This window comes from Oryctolagus cuniculus, chromosome X, assembly GCF_051225735.1.
Source record: "Oryctolagus cuniculus isolate XC-2025 breed Fujian yellow rabbit chromosome X, ASM5122573v1, whole genome shotgun sequence".
Classification (NCBI taxonomy): Eukaryota; Metazoa; Chordata; class Mammalia; order Lagomorpha; family Leporidae; genus Oryctolagus; species Oryctolagus cuniculus.
In genome coordinates, this window is record NC_142888.1 from 22,962,111 (window position 1) to 22,985,080 (window position 22,970).

Genomic DNA, 22,970 nt, shown 5'->3' on the forward strand with positions numbered 1-22,970 from the left:
GATCCGATGGCAGGAGCCAGGTGCTTTTCCTGGTCTCCCATGGGGTGCAGGGCCCAAGCACTTGGGCCATCCTCCACTGCACTCCCTGGCCACAGCAGAGAGCTAGCCTGGAAGAGGGGCAACCGGGACAGAATCTGGCGCTCTGACTGGGACTAGAACCCAGTGTGCCGGCGCCGCTAGGCAGAGGATTAGTCTAGTGAGCCACGGCACCGGCCCGATGCATGCCAAACTTAAACACTAAAGCTTAAACTAAAACATTGAAGAAGGGTTGGAGTATGGGCAGGAGGGAAGGTAGGGTGGGAACTATCTTTATGTTCCTAAACCTGTATATATGAAATACATGAAACTTGTATAACTTATAATTTTAAAAAATCAAATTTTAATTTAAAAATTCAGCTCACAAAGTATATATTATACTACCCTCTGTCTCAAGCATTCAATAGTTCTACTTACTGTATTGAACCTGATTTATCAATTAGAAAATAAACCACAAGAACTAAATTGAACCAAGACATTTGGGAATGGAATGAACAACTGAAGTCTTTCTTATCATTCTCACAGGTCCTGCTTACTATTATCAAGGACTATTTTAACTGATCTCTTTTAATCCTACCTCAAAGCCTATGAGATTAGGACTGTCATTAATGGTTGAAGAAGCCAAGGCTTAAAGAAGTTAAATAATTTGCCCAAGGTCACAGAGCTAGTAATTGGCAGGCCAGACCTCAAAACCAGGAATGTGTGGTGGCAAAGCCCATGCTCTGACCTATTGTTAGAACTCATCAGGATGTGTACAACCTGTTATTACTTAAGCAGTCATGCTTCACAGAAAGACAAATACTGCCTGTTCTCTCTCAGATGGAGAAGCTAAATTAAATTGATCTCACAGAAGTAGAGAGTAGAATAATGGTTACCAGAGTCTAAGAATGGGAGGGAAGAGAAGGAGATAGAGGTTAGTGATTAGGTACCAAATGTCTAGTTAGATAGGAGGAATGAGTTATACTGTTCTATGGTACAGTGGATTAACTATGGTTAACAATAACTTATTATATATTTCAAAATAGTTACAAGAAAGGATTTTGAATATTCATAACATAAATAAATGGTAAATATTTGAGATGATAAATATGCTAATTACCCTGATTTGATAATTACACATTGCAAGCATGTATTAAAATAGCACACTATACTTTAGAAATATGTATAATTATTGTGTCAATTAAAAATAATTTTAAACGCTATGCTTAACTCTAATCACCATCTGTGTATCTATTAAGTATATCAAAACACTCTATTGTATACCTTAAACAGGTACAATTAAAACAAACTATAGTAAAAATTCAGAGACTGAAAAATAAACAGAAAAAAAATGTAGTTCTCAAAAAAAGATATACTTGCCAAAAAGAAGACAAAGTATGATGCAGGCTGTATTGTTATTGTACCAAAATTCAGAAAGTTTTAGTTCACTAAATAAGTAATATGTGAAGAAGCCTACACTTTGCCCAGTATGTTATTCCATGGTAATTATTCAATCAGCGTTCAAACCACTGAGTGTTGCACAATGGTATTTTGTTTGGTATTTGCTGAACTGAAATGATAGTAGCTCCCAGGACATTGATATAAGGTTGTTCTGGATCTCTATCTAAACTATAGGGTCCACTTTTATAACACTTGACCTGTAGTTTGGGATACATGTGTCTGTTTATATTTTAGTTCTTGGGTAGTTTTAGTGACACTTGGCTCTTAATAATGTTAGCATGCTCTACTTAAGTACTGTACTGAACAATATATTTCTGCATTTTCAAGTTATTTATAAATTATATGAGCCCACCAGAAATTAAAAAAAAAAAGCCTAAGTCACAATAAAAATAGGTCATGGTACTAGAAATCTACTTAGTGCCAGCATAACTCTCTATATAAGAAATGTACACAGAGAAGATATCCTGAGAACTTTAGACTGCAGAATCTCACCTGTTATTCTGAAAGAGAGTATCATCTGTAACGTTCTGTCACTGGGTTGTAGGCTCCATCAAAGCAGAGAATCTGTCTCTCTTGTTTGCAGTTGTTGGTATATAGTAGGATTTCCGAACCTTGAGAGTATTGACATTTTGGACTAGATAATTCTCTGTTGTGGGAAACTGCTCTGTACATTGTAGGATATTTAGGACTATCTTGGGCTTCAACACACCAGATTCTAGTAGCACCCTCCCCAGTCAGGATAAACAAAAATATCTGTAGACAATGCCAAATGTCCCATGTGAGGGAAATTGTCCACAGTTGAGAACCGCTGCCCTGAAGAACAGAGCAGTCCCTGGCAAGTAAAAGACACTCACTAATTATTTTTGGATTGACTGAAGATAGGAATGAACAGTGTTCCACAAAGTGCCCTGCTTTCAACGTACTTTGCATATCTAGGTGCAACCTGGAAAAATTCCAGAATCTTAGTAGTTAGCATGTTATATGCATTAAAAAAATATGTAAAATATGTAACACATTGAACCCATGATTTTGCATTTTATAGAACAAAGGTAAAGTGTATACTGAAGTAACAAGTGATTTAATTGAAAGAACCATTAAGTAAATGTAAGCAATAAATGTATTTAGCAAAAAAAATTGATTAAAGAGATATGCAAACATGGAACATTGATTTATATTAAGGGAAACTGGTTGGCGCCGCAGCTCACTAGGCTAATCCTCCACCTGCGGCGCTGGCACTCAGGGTTCTAGTCCCAGTTGGGGCGCCGAATTCTGTCCTGGTTGCTCCTCTTCCAGTCCAGCTCTCTGCTTTGGCCCAGGAGGGTAGTGGAGGATGGGCCAGGTTCTTGGACCCTGCATCCTCATGGGAGACCAGGAGGAAGCACCTGGCTCCTGGCTTCGGATCGGCACAGCGTGCCGGCTGCAGCATGCCGGCCATAGGGGCCACTTGGGGGGTGAACCAATGAAAAAAGGAAGACCTTTCTCTCTGTCTCTCTCTCTCTCTCACTAACTCTGGCTGTCAAAAAAATTATATTAAGGGAAACTTAAGCCAGCACGGTGCTTAAACGTGTTTGGCATAAGAGCTTCTCCTAAGTCTGGTTCATGTAGACCACTAGAACCCTCACTGGGAATGACTCATGCCCTTCATGGACTGGACACAGATCAAGGCAAGTTACTTACCCTTTGAGAATTAGATAGGCTAATAGATATTATATGATAAATATCTCTATGAGGTAGCACCTTAAGCTACCTATTATGTGTATATTATATGAGACTTCAAAGGAAAAAATATATTATTTCCTGCTCAGGTAATGCTTCAGTGTTGATATTGTAAGGTAAACAGAGTTTTTGTAGGAGCCAAAATAGCAGAAGAAGTGAGTGGAGTCATAGAATTGGAACAATTCAAAGAATATTTGGGGGATGAGTATGGAGGTCAGTTTGGCTGGAGTGTAATCTCTTTCTGAAGCTTTAATTATTTATTTGAAAGATAGAGCTACAGAGAGATGGGGGTGGGGAATGGATGTTCACTCCCTAAATGGCTGCAATGGCCAGGGCCATGATGGGCCAAAGCCAGAAGCTTCTTCCAGGTCTCCCATGTGGGTGCAGGGGCCCAAGCACTTGGGGCCATCCTCTGCTGCTTTCCCAGGAAGACTAGCAGGGAGCTGGGTTGAAGTGGAGCAGCCAGGGCACGAACCAGTGCCAGTATGGGATGCTGGTGTTGAAGGTAATGACCCAACCTGCTATGCCACAATGCCAGTCTCTGAAGTACAGTCTTAAGGAAGGTGGAATCTGCTTGTAGAGGATGCTTAATGCTAGGCTGGATAAATCCATGGAACAGTGATTATTTTATTCAACTTTCCTAATGTCTAGCTAAAAGCTGCTTTGTTGTTCTTAAGTGTGTTGTGATTACTTTAGATGTAATGTTTAGTTTGGGATAGGGACCTGGCTGAGAATCAAGATTGAGGAACATTCCTGCTTAGAGATGTATAAAATCTCTCTCTCTCTCCCTCATACACGCACAATCACTCACTCACTCACTCGCCAGCTGTTGGAAAGAAGAGACTAGAGAAAGCAGCAGGCAATCAAAGTGAAAAGAGGAGCCTAAACCAAGACAACAGAAGACAAAACAGGGAGGTAACCTGGGAGTGGGGGAGTTTGAAGTTTGGAGTGATATGGGAAGCAGGCCTTGAACTTCACATCTCTGTAAGGAAAATTCTTCTTTAAAACAAGATTCTGATCTTGGAGGTTTAAGGCCAGGCGCGGTGGCTGACAGGTGGTATTGATTTTTGCCTCCTTGGTTTCATCTTCCTGTGGAAAATAGCTGCCTCCAAGAGTGGCTCTTTTCTCCACCATGCTGACCTCTGGGGACGCAATTCCTCTTTCCAAACGCTGGCTCCTGCTTCACAGACAGCCCTTTCCTTTGTGGTTCCCCCAACACAACTAAAATGGACTTGATTCTTTTCAGAAGGACTTTATTAAATATTAAAGAATAAACAGAAATAAAATACAAGACGTCCTGCCAGATTTAGCTAGCATCTCTGATATCACTGTCCCTGATCAAGTTACTCCCATCCCTCAAATATCCTCTGCCTTCTGCTGGCCAGAGGTACCGTCTTGACATCCAAATTTAGCCATATCATTTTCTGCTGAATTTTTTTGTCACTTCTCATTTGTACATTGATTATAATTTAATATCTAACTCTCTTAGGATTTTTTCTGGAGTGAGAAAAATTTTATGATTCTATTTACATAATGATCATTTTATTTATCTTATGTGGGGTTACAGTTAAACTTAAGGTGATGCTTGAGAAAAGTGAAGGAACTTCCTGTGAGTATATGTAAGAGTTCAGTCTTTCCTAAAGCCTTCTCAGAATTGCTTCCTCTGATAGGTCAGGGGTCATTGGATTTCAAGCCCTAATTCCTATGGTGCTAGGTTTCTCATAAGGTATATCCAGGCTGCCTCACAGAGAAAGTCCACTGCATGGAACAGGCAGACCTCTACCCCAATTCAAACCCAGAGTTCTGCCCTAACCCATTTTATATATTAATGTTCTGTGTAAGATGTTTTTGAGAGCTGTCTGCTACTTTCAGAAAAGGTAGGATGATGAGAAATTAAATGATTTTTCAAGTTCATTTCAGGGGCCAGCATTTTGGTGCAACAAGTTAAGCCAATGCTTGCAATGCCTGCACCCCATGTCAGTGTGACGGTTTGAGTCCTAGGATTCCACTTCTGATCCAGCTCCCTGCTAAGTCATCTGGGAAGGCAGCAGATGATTATAACCCATTGCTTGGGCCCTTGCCACCCATGTGAGAGACCAGGATGGAGTTCTTGGCTCCTGGTTTTGGCCTGACCCAGCCTTCTTTGTTGCAGCCATTTTGGGGGAGTGAACAAGGACATGGAAGTTTGCTCTCTTGTTGTCACTCTTGCTGTCTGTCTCTGCCTGTTGTCTGAGGCTGTGCCTTGCAAGTTAATAATATATATTTAAAAAAATAAAGTTCAGGGGCCAGCGCTGTGGTGTAGCAGGTGAAGCTGCTGCCTGAGGAGCCAGCATCCCATATGGGCGCCGGTTTGAGTCCCAGCTGCTCTACTTCTGATCTAGTTCTCTACTACTGTGCCTGGGAACACAATGGAAGATAGCTTAAGTTCTTGGGCCCCATATGCATGTAAGAGACCCAGAAGAAGCTCCTGGCTCCTGGCTTCAGAATGGTCTAGCTCCCACCATTTCAGCCATTTGGGAAGTGAACCAGTAGATGGAAGATCTCTCTCTCTCTGGCTGTCTCTCCCTCTCTTTCTCCCTGTAACTCTGCTTTTCAAATAAATAAATAAATAAATAAATCTTTAGAAATAAATAAGTAAAGTTATTTTCAGTTCCAAAATTCTCTGAGAATCTAGCCTCTTTGACTTCTTTCTTAATTCACTTTATGTTAATTTGGGTTCATATAGTTAGTAGCTTATTAGAAAACAATAGAATTCCAAAGCTGTAAGAGGTTTTAGAAGTTATTTCCTCTAGTTTCCCAAATGACCTTCAAAGAATAGGGTCCCGGAGAAACACTGATTACTTTCAAAACAAACTACGCAGACAAGCATGTTGAGACTGTGCTTTTGTCACATTGCTCATTGGCGTTTCAAAGGTTCCGAAAAGTCTTGTAATTAAAAAAAAATTGTTTAACCTTAAATCAACTTTTCCTACATTTCATTTGATAAGATATTTTTGAAAAACACACCTTTTGGCATTCTGTGGATAGTAATTTGGGAAATACTCATATAGTTTAACCCCTCCTTTAGTAAAAAATTTGAGGTAGAAAATGATTTGTCCAGTGTCACACAGATCTCAGTGTTCGATATTTATTCCTCAGCAGTCTCTGTTTAACTTCATGTAGGTTATTAATTGCTTTATGGATTGATAGATGATATCTTGTAGCTTTACCTCTCAGGTGCTTAACTCCAGACTGGGAACATGACAGTGAGTAATACATGTTTGGTATCTCTATAACTGAACTTTATAAGGAAATGAAGTGTTATAGTATGAATCAGTTTTTGTGTACAGTTGGCCCTCTGTATCTGCTGATTTCACATCCACAGATTCAACCAACCACAGGCTGGAAATACTAGAAAACGAAAGATTATGTCTGTAGTGGACAAAGACAGGCTTTCTCTTTTTGTCATTATTCCCTAAATAGTCGAACAATTATTTACATAGCATTTACACTGTATTAGGTATTGTAAGTAATCTAGAGATAATTTTTAAAAACTTATTTATTTGAAATTCAGAATTACACAGAGAGAGGCAGATTTACCAAGAGAGAGAAATAGAGAAGTAGAGAGAGAGAGAGAGAGAGGTCTTTCATCCCTTGGTTCACTCCTAAAGTGGCCGAAACGGCCAGGGAGCCAGGAGCCAGGAGCTTCTGCTGATTCTCCCACATGAGTGGCAGGGGCCCAAGCACTTGGGCCATCTCCTCTGCTTTTCCCAGGCCTTTAGCAGGGAACTTGCTCAGAAGAAGAGCTGTTAGACAGGAACCTGCACCACCAGCCACTAGAGATGATTTTAAGTATGCAGGAGGATGTGCATAGGTTACATGCAAATGCTATACCATTCATTCATTCATTCATTCATTTATTTGAAAGGCTGAGAGAGAGATCTTACATATGTTGGTTCACTTCCCAAATTGCTGAAATGGCCAGGGCTAGGCCAGGCCCAAGCCAGGAGCCAGGAGCTTCATCTGAGTCTCCCACATGGGTGACAGGCCCAAGCACTTGTGTCACTTTCCACTGCTGCCCAGGCACATTAGCAGGGAGCTGGATCAGAAGTAGAGCAGCCGGGACTCAAACTGGTGTGCACATGGGATGCTGGTGTTACGGGAGGAGGCTTTTAAAACCAGAATTGCTATTCTCCTGTGAATACTTTCTCTGTGCAATTGCAATACGTGGCTTTTTTTTTTGTTTTTGTTTTTGTTTTCCCTGAAGTTTCTGTTGTTGGTAGTTCATGGACATTGATTCATACTGTTTAAAGGAAAAACTGTGGGCTGTTTTGCCTCAGGGATAATTTGATTAGAGGTACTGCTGTTTGACACTATTCAGGAAAATGTTACACTGTTGAGGGTATTGGATTTGTCACAGAAAGATATTGCAGCGAATATATGGACAGGTAAACTAATAACATGCCAGCCTGGTTATTAACACTAGGCCCTTTGGTATTTTTGTCCACCATTTTTTTTGTTGATATCACTGCTTTCTTAACAGATAAGCGTGTGACCAATTTATGATTTTATTTGGCAAGGGCAGAAACTAATACCAGATAAAGAAGGTCAAAGATGACAGAAAGTCCATGCTTCCAGAATAGTGTTTCTGTCCTCTGAGATTAGATATCTGTCTGTGATGGAGACAACATTTCTGTAAGGGAGCAGGATTGGAATGCACTGAAGTGAAATGCTCACATTGACCGCATCAGCGTATTGCAGCTTATCTGATGTAGTGACTCAGCCACTGTGAATCTGATTGTGTGTATGTGCTCTTTTTTTTTGTACAGGGAATCATCAGCCAGGGACGTGCCAGAGACCACAAGAAAACATGGGGAGGGGTAAGTTTCTATTCTTTTTCAATTTTGACTCTCTACATATATTTAATCCGCTGTAGACAGGAAGTTAAATGTTTAACTAACTCAATGTATTTTTTGGACATATAAATTGTATGTCTCGTCAATGTTAGAAAATTTTTGTCTGGAGTGGGACTTTGCAGAGAAAGACCAACGTATCCCGTGTTGCTTACTGGTATTCTATTTTCTTTTGGTGTTTTAGGGAGAGATAGCTCAAACTTGATACTATATGGATCTGCCTGAATCCCAGTTTCTTTACAACTTTAGCACAGTTATACATATGCTTCTGATGGTTGCTAAATTTTGTTGATAGTAGCATACACAAACAAGACAATGATTCTACTATGCAACCAATGATAGTAGTAAGAAAAATTGCTGAATTGATTTGTAAATGGTTTTGTTTTCCCTTAAAATGTTAAAGCTCAACATTTAGAACCATTAGATGAATTGTGTTTATTTTTGATTTCTCATAAGGCTATTTGTAGTCAATAGACAGTAGACAAACTTAAGGTAATTTCATTGTCAATATTAATAAGGCACCACTGTGACTTCATAAATAGTTCTGATCAAAGTAGATCATAAAGTCAAAGTGCTATAAAGGACCTCAGAAGAAGACTTGGTGTTATTTAGTATAGTGCAAAGAGTACTGGACCCAGTCAGAAGGCCTGAATTCGAGTTCTGCTGCTACCTTGATCAAATCTTTGAGCCTCCCCCTAAACTTGTTTGTTCATCTGTGAGGTGGGATTAATACATTCTGCACTTCTAGTCCCAAGAAGTTGTGATTAAAAGTATGTGTGAAAGTGCATTGAGAACTGTGGAGTATAATGGAATAAAATGGTAACTTCTGCTCATTGCCATCTTTATTGGGTAAATGTATAGTTATTGGTTCTTTCAGGAGTTATAATGATGTTATTTGGTGATACTTCTGTCGGCATTAATGCTGGGACTAGGGTCATGCAAGTAACTAAGAGTTTCTCCTTATGTTGCACTGTGCTTACCTCACCATTTTGGGGACTCTGTAGGTAGGAAATTAATGATTCTTAGGGATTCTCTTTTTATCCAAACCTTTACAAATCGTGAAAATCTCAGAAACTTTAAAAGTAAACAAAAATTTAAAAAAACAACTAGTCCAAATTTTGGGACTAATCCATGCTATCGCACTGCTTCCAAGTCAGCTGTCAATGGAAGCTTCCAGAGTAGCACATTGTGGTTTGGTCTTCATTCAATTCCAAAGGCTTCTGGCACGTTTGGAGAATGTTCTGGTTCTCAGATATCATGATAGCCATATGGAAAAGATAATTGTACTGAGACAAGGCATTCCATTCTTGTTTCCTCTTTTTCTTTTCATTCTGATCTTCAGTCTCTAGCAAAGAATCATTAAGTACTTACTTTAAAAGATTTCTCAGCAAGTATTTGTTCAAATGATCAGGCAATTAATAGAGTTCTTGTTAAAGAACAGGGCATGGTAATGTAATTTGCAGAGAGGGCATGTTTCCAACCTGGAGATGAGATTAGGAGAGTGCTTCAAAGAGTGCTGCTTTGTTGCTTTGACCAATAGGGAAGCCTGTGACAGCAGCATTTGGATTGTGTTGGCCAGTTTAAAAGCATCAGTAGCGTCCTGAATCTCAGAGACTATCCTTTATTCTGGCAAGCTGTGCCTAGTTTGCCTGATTACATTTGTTAATTACCAACATGACTCCTGAAAAAATACTACTGTGTGCTCATCTTTCTTATTTCTGGTGATGTACAATGAAGGTTTGACCGGATTTGACAGTTTTCACAAATGTAGCTCAATTTATCATACAAAGGTACACAAATTAAAATATAAAACTATGTCGTTGACCTTGTTAAATGAATTAAGGATCCATGAAAACAGGGAACACAGCTATGTAGCTGTTCAGTGTAGGTGAAAATATAAAATTGAATTAAAATTGAAATGAATCTCACTAGGCTAATCCTCCGCCTTGCGGCGCCGGCACACCGGGTTCTAGTCCCGGTCGGGGCGCCGGATTCTGTCCCGGTTGCCCCTCTTCCAGGCCAGCCCTCTGCTGTGGCCAGGGAGTGCAGTGGAGGATGGCCCAGGTGCTTGGGCCCTGCACCCCATGGGAGACCAGGAAAAGCACCTGGCTCCTGGCTCCTGCCATCGGATCAGCGCGGTGCGCCGGCCGCAGCGCGCTGGCCGCGGCGGCCATTGGAGGGTGAACCAACGGCAAAAGGAAGACCTTTCTCTCTGTCTCTCTCTCTCACTGTCCACTCTGCCTGTCAAAAAAAAAAAAAAAAATTGAAATGAATCTCTTTTAGTATTCTTTGTTATTGAATGAAAAAATTATTTGTGAATATATGTTTAAAGTACGATCCTTTATTTTATATGACATGAAAGGCTATCCATAAAATCTAAGTCTTAACAGAAGGGGAGGATAAGAACAGACTTACATACTTAATTCCTTATTATGCCACCACCAGTGTCTATAGTGTATGACATTGAAATTTCATTTGCTATATATTAATTCATAGCTAGGGCTTAATATTTTGGACGCAAGATTTTGTAATTATTTTGATATTAACAAGTGCCTGCATAGCACTTTATAACTCACAGATATTTCCTCTGCATTATCTTATTTGAGTGGTAAGACACCCTACAACGTACATAGGGATTATTATCCTCATTTTATATACAAGTGTTATAAAGCTGAGGCTTATAAGAGGAAGTCTTATACATAGTTCAGAGCCTATAAATGGAGAGCCAGAATGCATAACTAGGTCTTCTTATGTCATATCCAGTTTTTATTTTCTTATAATAAAGCATGTTCTGAATATCACATCATTGTGAGTAGTATGTAGAGTTAATTAGAAATTAATATCTGCTGCTGAGACAGATATGGGTGAAATTAGTTTCTTAAGATCTATGATGATGTTTATATGTTTCCTAGGGGACTGGACAGATAGGTTAAAGGAAATGGCTCAGTCTCCATCACTGTTCAAGGGAACAACAGAAACACATGGGTATCAGATACTGTAGTGCTTCAAATAATAAAGATTCTAAAAGAGCATCGCATTTAGCCTGGAGGTTTGGATGCCTGCATCCCACATCAGAGTACCTGGGTCCAATTCTTGGCTCCGGCTCCTGACTCCAGCTTCCTCTTAATGCAGACTCTGGGAGACAGTGGTGGCAGCTCAAATAATTGGGTTTATGCCACCTACAGAAGATCTGGGTTGAGTTTTCAGCTCCCGGCTTCTACCCTAGCCTGTCCTAGTCCCTGCTGTTCCAGGCATTTTGAGTGAACCAGAGAATGGGAGATCTCTGTCTCTGTCTCTGTCTCTTACTGTCTGACTATTGCTCACTCAAATTCTATTAAAAATATTCTTGGAACAGCAGAGGTCCACGGCTGCAGTAATTGAAAAGGCAGCAACACTGAATGGCAGTAACCATAGCAGATAACAAGAAAATTTAATTCTGAGGCTCACTCTGTACAACCCACAAGGGGGAAGGTAGCCAAAGTAAAGGGCCTGATGCTGTTTACGTGGCCTGTGTGAAAGTCACCCCTTTCGACTGGCAGGTGCTTATCTTTGTGGCTTTTCTGATGCAAAGAATATAATACACGCACATGGAATACCAGAATAGTATGAGATGAGTAGGTGAGATGCTGGAACAAAAAAGAAAAACTTATATAACTAAAATTATGTCTAAAATTCTAGTAAAGAATTAACATTTTCACAAGAAAGGTAAAGTGAGGATTTTAGAAATGGGTAAATGCTCACAGTATATTCTTTGCATAATGTTAGAGTATCTTTAATCATCTTAAGTGGAAATTAAAGCTTTATTCCACCTTTTCATTCTTCTCCTGAGCTACTGATATATTCATGACAAAATGATACAAGGCTGAGCACTTCCAGTAAGTACCCAAAAGCGACTTCTTGGGAGTGTTCTTGCTAGAGAAATTCTGGGATTGTTGTTTTATTACAATGTTGAAGCAGAATTTGATTTCTTTAACTATATCTGCTTCCCACCTAATTTTCTCTATCTTGGAATACACTTATGGTATTGCATCTTCTAAGTGCAAAAGCAGCAATTTGTGGTAGCAGCTTAATATGCAGTCATTGATGGCTAATTTTTCCATCTTTACTGAGGAATAGCACTTCCATCTCATAACAGCAAACCGCAAGATGCTCTACCCATCCTTTACAAAATAGCAATAATAGCCTTGAGTCTCAAAATAATTAAATTTTCTTTGTTGTATAGAAAACAAAATATTTGGAATAACTTAATGATTGCAAGCATGCAGGTCTTATAAGTGGAGAAGAATTAGAATAAAATGTGATGATAACTTGCCATTTATTCTGTTTCTTATTTTCCAGTATTTAGTGCTTGGAATTCTCTCTTACTTGTCTTATGTCTATAAAGCCTTAATCTGAAAAGTTAGTTCCCATCTTCACATTCCGTACCTAATGCTAGCATGTTTTGATGTTTTGGTATAAATGAGTATATGTCGTGTTATTTGGAAACAATGTCACTGCTGCCAGTTACAGTCTTTTTTTTCTTATTTGAAAATAGCTGCATGATTGCTTCAGATTCTTGGATGTGATTGGCTCCTTTAGTCCAAAGAACCCAGCCATGTCCCTTTGCTGATCAAGGCTTAGTGGAAGGAAAGATGGTTTATAGCTACCACAGTAAATTCCCAAGTTCTTTGAGTCACCACTGAAGTACTTTTCAGTTAATGCCAGTTCTAAACTAACTCTGGGCATACAGCTCCATATTTTCATACACAGAATGAACTTTCAGGCTGACAAGCTTTGTAAACTGACAGTCTTATAATGTAGTGCCTAATATTATTTTGCAGCTCTTTGCTTTATAGTTCAAGTGAAGGCATATATTTAAAGTCAATTAATTATTTGATTTTCTGGCCTATAATAGATCTGAGAGTCTCTTTATTGTGGTGACATATTCATGCTTCTGTAGTGTAGATGATGTCACAAATGTATCAAAAACTCTCCTCTTGATAATTTTATAACAATAATACAGATCTGCCAGGGACTGATAACTGTTATCATTTTTCCCTGGAAAGGCTTTCCTGCCAGAAAAATGGGCTATTTAAGGGTCAGGCTACTTTTTTTAAAAAAGTCATAGTGCTTCATGCTTTCATTGATGCAATCCTCTCTCCCTTTTACTTACTTAAGAAAAAAAAGTAACCTTTCGCACAATAAGTTTAGAATGTTTTCATGTGGGCTTGTTCTGTGAGGCCCACACTGTCAGGATGGTGGGGCAATGGCGTTTTTCGACAAGAATCACCAGAGACAGTTTCAGCGAACATGTCCGTGCATTAGCAGTTACACACAAGCTTTTATGGTGCAGACAAAGGGGAGTAGCTAGCTCAGGGTAGCAACACTAATCCTATAGGATAAAGCCAGCGCTATGCTTCTCCAATCAGTTTGAAGGTCGCGTAGCCTAATATAGCCTTCCAGGTGGTCTTTTGGGCCTGGGCCACACCTGGGAGCTATTTACCTAGTTGACAATTACAAGGCCCATCAACAGTAAGTGGGGGTGGGGGAAATGTGCCTGGGGCCCATGCTGCCTGCCAACAGTCAGGTCATATGTGGGCCTCAGTGTGCTGAGTCCTCAGCCAGGGTTTTTCCTGGGGGGTATGGTGTGTCATGCCCTCTTAACCTCCTGCATGGGCTAGGCAGGCAGTCTCCCAGCCAGGCACAGGATTACCCACAGTTTCACAACTTCAGAACTAGTGACATTTTTTAATTGAAGCAAAATTCATACAATATAGGGGCTGGCGCTGTGGCGCTGTGGTGCAGCTGCTTAATGCCCTGGCCTGAAGCACCGGCATCCCATATGGGTGCTGGTTCAAGACCCGCCTGTTCCACTTCCTATCCAGCTCTCTGCTACCGCCTGGGAAAGCAGTGGAAGATGGCCCAAGTCCTTGGGCCCCTGCACCCATGTGGGAGACCCAGAGGAGGCTCCTGGCTCCTGGCTTTGGATTTGGATTGGCGCAGCTCCAGCCATTGCGACCAACTGGGGAGTGAACCAGCAGATGGAAGACTCTCTCTCTCTCTCTCTCTCTCTCTGCCTCTCCTCTCTCTGTGTAACTCTGACTTTAAAATGAATAAACAAATCTTTAAAAAATTCATACAATATAGACTTGATCATTTTAAAGTACAGTTCAGTAGACTTTAGGACATTGCAGTGTTGTTCAACCATGTAAAATATTTTCATCACTTCAAAAGGAGACCCCATACCCACTAGTCACTTTGTATTCCTTCCTTTTTCTAGGGCTTAGGAATTTATTTTCTTTTTTTAAAAAAAGATTTATTTATTTATTTGAATGTCAGAGTTACAGAGAGAATGAGATCTTTCATCCACTGGTTCACTCCTCACATGGCCACAATGGCGGGAGCTGAGCCTGGCTGAAGCCCCATTTGGGATGCCAGTGTCACAGGCAGCGGTTTTACCCACCACACCACACTCTGGTGGGATCTGAGAATTGCCTAGTCTGGATATTTCAGATAAATGAAATAATATAATATGTTACCATTTTGTCACATAATATTGTGCACTTATGTATCTTGGTCTTCCTACTTAGCATAATGTTTTTGAGGTTTACTCATGTTGTATTGGTATCAATATCTCATTCCATTTTACAACCAAATAATGTTTGTATCCAGTTGTATGAATATATCATATTTTGGTTTTCCATTCAGTTGATGGGCATTTGACTGTTTCCCAGCATTTGGCTATTAGCAGTGAGTGCTGCTATGAACATTAATGTACTAGTTTTTGTTTTGAATATCTGTTTTCAATTTTTTTAGTTGTATACTTGTGTATGGATATTATCATTTTTGGCTAGATAACTCTTTGTTGTGGAGAGCTGTCCTATGCATTGTGGGATGTTTATCAGCATCCTTGGCCTTTCCCCACAGAAGCCAGTAGCATTCCCCACCATTATAGCTGTGACAAAGGGAAATGTATTTAGACGTTTCCACATGTCCCCTGGGGAGCAATATCACCCAAGGTTGTGAACCACTGATTTAGAATAAAAGAAAAGAAATCTTTAGAGATATGGCCTACTTTACATCTCATGAATTTTATTATTACCACTTTAAAATAGTATTTATTTATTAGAGAAGTTTTAGGTTCACAGCAAAACTAACAGAAGGTACAGAAATGTTCAATATAATTCCTACTCTCCACATATGCATAGCCCCCCTCATTATCAACATCCCTTATCAGCTTGGAACATTTGTTATAATCAGTAAACCTACACTGACACATCATTATCACCCAGAGTCCATGGTTCACATTAGAGTTTACTCTTGGTAGTCTGCATTCTATGAATTTTGACAAGTGTAATTACATGGGTCCATCATTATAGTATCATCCAGAATAGTTTCACTGCCCTAAAAATTCCCTGTGCTCTGCCTGTTCATCCCTCCCTATCACTCAATCCCTGGAAACAACTGCTGTTTTTATAATCTCTATAGTTTTGCCTTTTCCAGACTGTCATGTAGCTGGAATTATACAATATATAACCTTTTCAGATAGGTTTCTTTCACTTAGTAGTATTCATTTAAGTCTCCTCCATGTCTTCATAGCTTGCTAGCAATTTTCTTAAGATGAATAATATTCCTTTGTCTATAGTTTGCTACAGCTTGTTTATCCATTAACCTTTTGAAAGATATCTTGATTGATTCCAAGTTTTGGCAATTATGAATAGAGCTTCTGTAAATATCCATGTTCAGGTTTTTTTATGTGGCAGGTTTTTATGTGGATATATATTTTCAATTACTTTGATTAAAAATTAAATCAAGTTCATCAGTTGATAAATCATAATATAAGAGTATGTTTAGTTTTATAATAAACCACCAAACTATCCTCCAAATTGAGTGTACCATTTTACATTCCCACTAGCAATGAATAAGAGTTCCTGTTGCTCCACATACTTGCCAGCATTTGGTGTTCTCAGAGCTCTATATTTTGACCATTTTAATAGGTGCGTAGTGCTATTGCATTATTGTTTTAACTTATACTTCCCTGATGACATTATGTGGAGCTTCTTTGCATGCTTATATTTGCCATCTGTATATCTTCTTTGGTGTGGTGTTTGTTAAGATCTTTTGCCCAGTTTTTTTAATCTGGTTGTTTGCTTTCTTACTCTTAAGAGTTCTGTGTACACTTTGGATAGAAGTCCTTTATCAGATATGTCTTTTACAAATATGTTATCTCACTCTGTGGTTTATTACTTCATTATATTGGTATTGTTCTTTTAATAGAAATAAATTGGATTTAAAGGAGAGTATGTATGATTTTGAAGACCAGAGTACTGTCCAGTCCTATAATCAAGCAACTGTGTCCTTGAGTCACTTAACCCATACATTTTAGTTTTCTAGTTAGTAAAATGAAGATACTGAGATAGATCATTGGTTACCAGTATTTTCAGTAGAACTCCAGGTTTTCTAAAGGGGCCCCTATGGGGCTACCATGAGGCTAGGGAAGAAAAGGAAGTACTCTTGGTATGTAACACTTTTCCTTCAGACAGAATAATTCTGTTTTGTGTTTTATCTGTTTTTAACTTCTCTGTAGGTTGGATTTTCAAAGGATTCTATGGAAAATAAAATTTAGAAAGTCATCAAATTAATTGAATCTCAAAGATGCTTTTCAGCTCTGAGGTCATCTGACAGATAAACATTAATTATCACCCACAATTTGAAGCTGTATTAATGTGTAAAGGAAAAGTGAAAGAAGAACTGGCAGAATAGCTAATACGTGCTTTTGTGTTTCATGAAAAGTCATTTACTTCCCCATTTTATGGTTTTGAAGCTTATTATTCTTAAAATGTTTCCACTGTGGCCTCATACTCAGAATATATTAGATTTACCCATCTGATGTGGCTGAAAGTCACGATCTTGGCTTTAAAAAACTAATTTCATATGATTTGAGCAATATAAACACAGTATGCTGATGCATCCTGGGAGGCAGTAGATGATGGCCCAAAGGCTTGGAACCCTGCTATTCCCATGAGAACCTCAGATGGTGTTCTGGGCGCCTGGGCCTTGCTCTGGCCCAGGTTTGTCTGTTCAGGGGATTTGGAGAGTGAACCAGTAGATGGAGGATCCATATCTCTCTGTCTCTGTCTCTCTGTCACTCTCTCTCTGCCTTTCAAGTAGATGTAAATAAATTAATAAACATTAAAAAGAAGACACACTTGTTATACAAAAAGGTACTCAGAAAGTTCATGGAAATAGAATTCAAAGATAAGTTCAGTGCAAAAAAATTTGAAATCCATGGATAGAAAAAAATAAACATTTATTCTTGAACTTTTGCAGACCAATCATATAAACTATTATATGAAATCTCACTTCTTTCCCCTTTTAGTTCTTCCTACAATACTTTAGATAGGAAGTTCCTCTGAAATATTTAAGCAGTGGTATTTAGTTAACCCATCTAGTTATATTAAAACAATCAAGAATCTTTCAAACCAGACGCTATCCTTAGGGCCTTTTAGGAGTCAAGTTTTGAATACCGTTCCTAAGGGTACACACTGCAGGACTTCAGATTTTTAAACTGTGTTCAGGCCAAACTTTGAATGATGCTATCATTTCTAGAGCAAATTCACATATAAAAGCAACATTGATTTCATTACTGAAAAGTAATTTCTGAAATCCATATGGTAATTAACAAAGCACTAGTTTGTCAGTGAAACTCCAGTTTCTTATATCCATTATGTTCTGTTGTGTGCTGAAGAGAAAGATAGCGAAGTGCTTTTGCGGCAGTCACATTTGGCATGTAGTTTTTGGTCAAATGTAGTATGTGTCCTAATAGGACAATTATCCAGTCCTAGAGTCAAGATTACAGCTATCACATAGAATTCATATATCATACTGACCATGCTAATGAGTTGTAAAGATATCATTGTAACATAAACATATGGATTAAAACTAAATGAGTATTTCTACTCAATGAGCTCCACCTGCCTTTTATACCATATAGTAATTGTTAGTCATATTTATATCTATATTCTTTTTTAAAAAGATTTATTTATTTATTTGAAAGTCAGAGTTACAGAGAGAGAGAAAGAGAAAGAGGCAGAGAGAGAAGGGGGGGGGGTCTTTCATCCACTGGTTCACTCCCCAATTGACTGCAACGGCTGGAGCTGTGCTGATCCAAAGCCAGGAGCCAGGAGATTCTTTGCATCTCCCATGTGGGTATAGAGGCCCAAGGACTTGAGCCATCCTCTGCTGCTTTCCCAGGCCATAGCAGAGAGCTGGATCAGAAGTGGGGCAGCCAGAACTTGAACTGGCACCTATAGGGCATGCTGGCACTGCAGGCAGTGGCTTTACCTGCTACGCCACAGCACCAGCCCCTATATCTATATTCTTACATATGGGACAGAATGTATTATCAGTACAGATAGGATCCACAAACTAAAAGGGAAATTTTAGGGTTGCAAAAACTATAAGCATTAAGACTACTAATATTTTTGCTGTAATTGATGTACTAGTAATTGGAGAAATAGCTATCTCTGGAAATTTCCTATTTTGATTATTTCAACTGATTGTGTGCTTAACTATGCCAAAGTAGATGGTTCATTAATTCCATATTTGTTTCTAGTAGGGAAGGCATTGTCCCTAGTTCAGAAGTACCACATTAGAATATCCTTTAAAGTCAGTCAGTGTAATTGCTGGTAATTTTTTATTGCCGTCATCTGCTATTTCTTGAATTATTTTTGATAAGAAGGTTTTAAGATTTAAAAACCCTTCAAAGAAAAGTTGGCTCTTTATCTTCCTTTGTGGGAGAAGCTATTAGGCCATTTCTCTATCTCATTTTTCCTTCTGAAGCATAAAATCATTAGAAAAGATACATCTGAATATATAACCTAAATTTAGCTTTTAAGAAAACCATATTGAAGTAGTTAGTATCACTTTGGGAGAACCATGTTTGTTTTGTTTTTAAACAATATTGACTTTATAGACATACTTTACCTTTTTTGTCATTTCTCTTACAGAAATCCATTTCTGGCATATTATCCACAATTACTCCAGGAAACCTCCTTGTTATCATCTGGCATTTCATTGTATGCCTCCGGTAGTACAAAGATATTTTTAAAATTTTTTAAATAATGATCATAACCTCCACATTGTCCTTAGGAAGCAGGCTTGGGGTAGTAGAGATATTAATAACAATTGTTTCTTTTCAAACTTTTAATATTCCCACTCTGACTAGATCAATCCTGCAACTTCAAATTATTTTTTAAATATCTGAGCTCTTCTTTTTTTTTTTTTTAAAAAAGACTTACTTATTTATTTGAAAGGCAGAGTTACAGAGAGAGAGACAGAGCTCTTCCGTCTACTGGTTCACTCGCCAAGTGGCTGCAATGGCCAGAGCTGCACTGATCTGAAGCCAGGAGCAAGGAGCTTCTTCCAGGCCTCCCACATGGGTGCAGGAGCCCAAGTACTTGAGCCATCTTGCACTGTTCTCCCAGGAGCATTAGGAGGCAGCTGGAGTGGAAGTGGAACAGCTGGGACTTGAATCAGACCCCTTATGGGATGCTGGCACTGTAGGCCGTGGCTTTATCCACTATGCCACAGCGCCAACCCCTGAGCTCTTCTTAAAATGATTTATTTGTTTATTTGAAAGGCACATTGACAGTGGAGGAAGGAGGGAAAGACAGAGGGAGGGAGAGCAAGAGATCATCCACTGTTTCACTCCCTAAAATGGCTGCAAAAGCCAGGTTTGAGCCAGGCTGAAGGCAGGAGCCAGGAATTCCATCCTGGTCTCCCACATGGGTGGCAGGGGTCCAGGTATTTGGGCTGTCATACGCTGCCTGCTCAGGCGCATTAGCAGGGAGCTGAATCTGAATCAGTGAATCTGGGACTCAAATATGGGGACTCTGATATGGGATTCTGGATGTAGCTTAACCTATTGCACCACAACACCTGCCCCAATAGCTGATCTCCTGAGTGGATTTATGCTTTCTAGTTCCTGCCTAAACAAATACTACATGCCAATATAACTAAGCTATAAATTTGTGACAACTTGTTGGGCACATGAGCCCCACTGTACAATAAATTCTAAATACTAGCTGTGAAAAAGTTAACCATTATTTCCCACAAGTTATTATGGTAAAATGAAATTGAAGAATATTCTATTTTTCCATATTCCTGAGTTAGGATAAGAGGATGATCCAAATAGCAGATAGGATCCATAAACTAAAAGGGAAGTTTGATAAATTTCCTTTCATGGAATCACTGCCACAATGATAATGATAAGGTGTGGTACTATTTACTCAATATTTATTCTTTGTTTGATAAGCCCTGAGAAAAACTTTGTATATTACTTTATTTATAACTATGAGATTGGTGCTGTTATTCCAACTTTACAGGTAAAGAAGTTATGCTTAGGTCTTTTTCTTTGCATAGCTGTTTTCTCTGAAACCTTTTTCCTTACTGATGTGCACCACTTTAACAAGCTTGGAATATCAGTGAGATCACATTTGTGTCCTAAGTTAAACAACCTGAAGCTCTTCATATTGCAGCAATACATTTCTTCCTTCTCTGACAAGTTTTGTTCCCATGGAAATTCAAAGATATTCAGGGTTACACATTAGGTCTTAGAAGAGTTGTTCCTGACTCTCTCACTGAAGAAAAGATAATAGGGCCGGCACCGCAGCTCAATAGGCTAATCCTCTGCCTGCGGCGCTGGCACACTGGGTTCTAGTCCCGGTCGGGGCACCGGATTCTTTCCCAGTTGCCCCTCTTCCAGTACAGCTTTCTGCTGTGGCCCGGGAGGGCAGTGGAGGATGACCCAAGTCCTTGGCCCTGCACCTGCATGAGAGACCAGGAGAGGCACCTGGCTCCTGCCTTCGGATCAGCGCAGTGCTCCGGCCGCAGTGGCCATTGGTGGGGGTGAACCAATGGCAAAGGAAGACCTTTCTCTCTGTCTCTCCCTCTTTCACTGTCCACTCTGCCTGTCAAAAAAAAAAAAGATAATAGACTGCTAGGATCATCTGTGGAAAGCCTACACTTTCTTTTGATGTTGTTGCTACTGTTGGTGATGAACAGTCTTACATCAAAAATAAGGCAACCGAACTAGGTACCACATGTCGCTAGAAGGACACTATAGTAACTGAGGCAAAGGTTGCCTTGGCTGGGCTGGTAGTAAGTTCCAACAGTGCTGAGAGGACGCCTTTCAAGCCAGCATTTCACTCACCTGTGCTCACTCCGCAATAGGCTTGCTGTCTCAACTATTTCAGCCATTTAGTGAACCTGCTATTTCAGTGTGCATACTCCTTATGTCCTCCCTAGGCAAGTTCATAGGCCCAAGGTGGCTGAGGAAGTACTAGTTTAAGATAATGTACAACTGGGTAATTTGGCTTGATCATGTAGAGTACTGCACAATATTTTCCTGTTAGCTGTAACTCTTATCAGGACCACAGTAGCCCATCAGGTTTCTATGACACACAGAAGGAACTTCCTAGCTTACTCAAGTTTGGTGTGCCAGAGGGACTTGGGAGAGGAGTAGTAAACTTGCTCAGTTTATTGTTCCCTTAGTTTTCATAGTGATTTGTTTTTTCATTGAAGCCATAGGTCAAAAAAATCTAGGAATTCCTTTAATTAAGTAATTAGGGTTAAGCAATTAGTCAGTATTTATATCCTGACAACATAGTAGCTACTAAAAATCATATACATAAGTTGAAATAACGTTTCATTTTTATTTCAGTCTTACATAACCATACAATTACATATGAATCGATGTATATGTCTGTTGGGCCCTGCATATGTTCTCAAATCTTGGGATCAAATTGGATACTGTCACTGCCATTTCGTATTCCACCTTGATGGTTCACATGACACTTTTTTATCACAGCCAAACCTCCAGCCTCACAAACAAAAAGTGTAGGACTATCTAATAATGAAATTGAAATACCTCAAACTATTTGTTTATATGGCATCTGAAAGATGCTGAGTATCACTGCATTTACTTCAAAAATGTAAAATATTCTACATGCATCTCAGAACGTTTTGCTGCACACTTGGGGACCAATGTGTTCCTTGGCAAGCCAAAAAGCATCTGGCTATGCTCTCTTCCCAGAGAAGAAGTAGATAGCCAACTGCTCTACATTTCTGTAACTGCTAGAGGAGGATTTTATACAACATAAATGTCTACTCCAAAGAAAGCACAAATAGTATTCTACAGATTGCAGAAGGCATTTTTTCTCCCACTATGAAAAGGATACACAAGTGCCCTCTCCTGGAAATGTTGTTGTCAATATATTTTATATAGTATAAAATATATTTCACAGTGGTACATTAATTTTGCAGTGATGCTTCATAATTATAGACATGGCACATGGCCTCCAAGATTCTAGTCATTCAGCCTCCAAGTCTCTCATTATACCTTTTTGTTTATTACACACTTGCTGAATCCTGTCCTGTACCAACTTCTTTACCAACTGCTGTGAAAAACAGACATTGGATCAATGTATTAACAATACCTGGGCATTGCCCTCAAGAAACCAGATAGTCTTATCAAAATTATAATAAAATTTAATTAATTGCTGTAATCAAAGTATGCATCAACACTGAAAGTCCATAGCAACCCTGTCTAATGATGTAAGGAGTCAAGTCTGAGAAGGTTTTCAGAGGATATTCTATCTGAATGGAAACAGTTCATGAGGCAGAGGAAGACTTAGGTGCAAAATTATGGAGGATAAAAGAAACAATTTATACAATGATGAGATTTGGTTTGCCTGAGAAGAAGGTGCCTGGTGGGTGAAGTGACCAAAGATATTACCCAATGCCCCTATGTTTTATGTTTGTTTCCATGCCTGTTGCCACCACTCTAAAACATAATCTGATTCTTGAATAACTTGATCTACTGTTAATTAACTGTTTGCCAGGCAT

The 22,970-nt window shown here is 39.2% G+C and overlaps 1 protein-coding gene across 8 annotated transcripts in view; it reads left to right on the forward strand.

Annotated features, from left to right (window-relative positions):
• PRRG1 (proline rich and Gla domain 1) overlaps positions 1–22,970 on the forward strand; it is a 112,572-nt gene that overhangs the window by 41,655 nt on the left and 47,947 nt on the right. For 7 of the 8 annotated variants that reach the window (XR_011385350.2, XM_017349917.4, XM_070066527.2 and 4 more), the window contains one exon: positions 8,001–8,051. Coding sequence is in view for 4 of the 8 variants with exons in the window: in XM_017349917.4 (XP_017205406.1) it covers positions 8,042–8,051 (10 nt within the window). In the remaining 4 variants the exon portion in view is untranslated. Of the gene's footprint in view, positions 1–4,018; positions 4,108–8,000; positions 8,052–22,970 lie in introns of all 8 variants that reach the window. The other variant, XM_089324957.1, reaches the window with a different exon arrangement.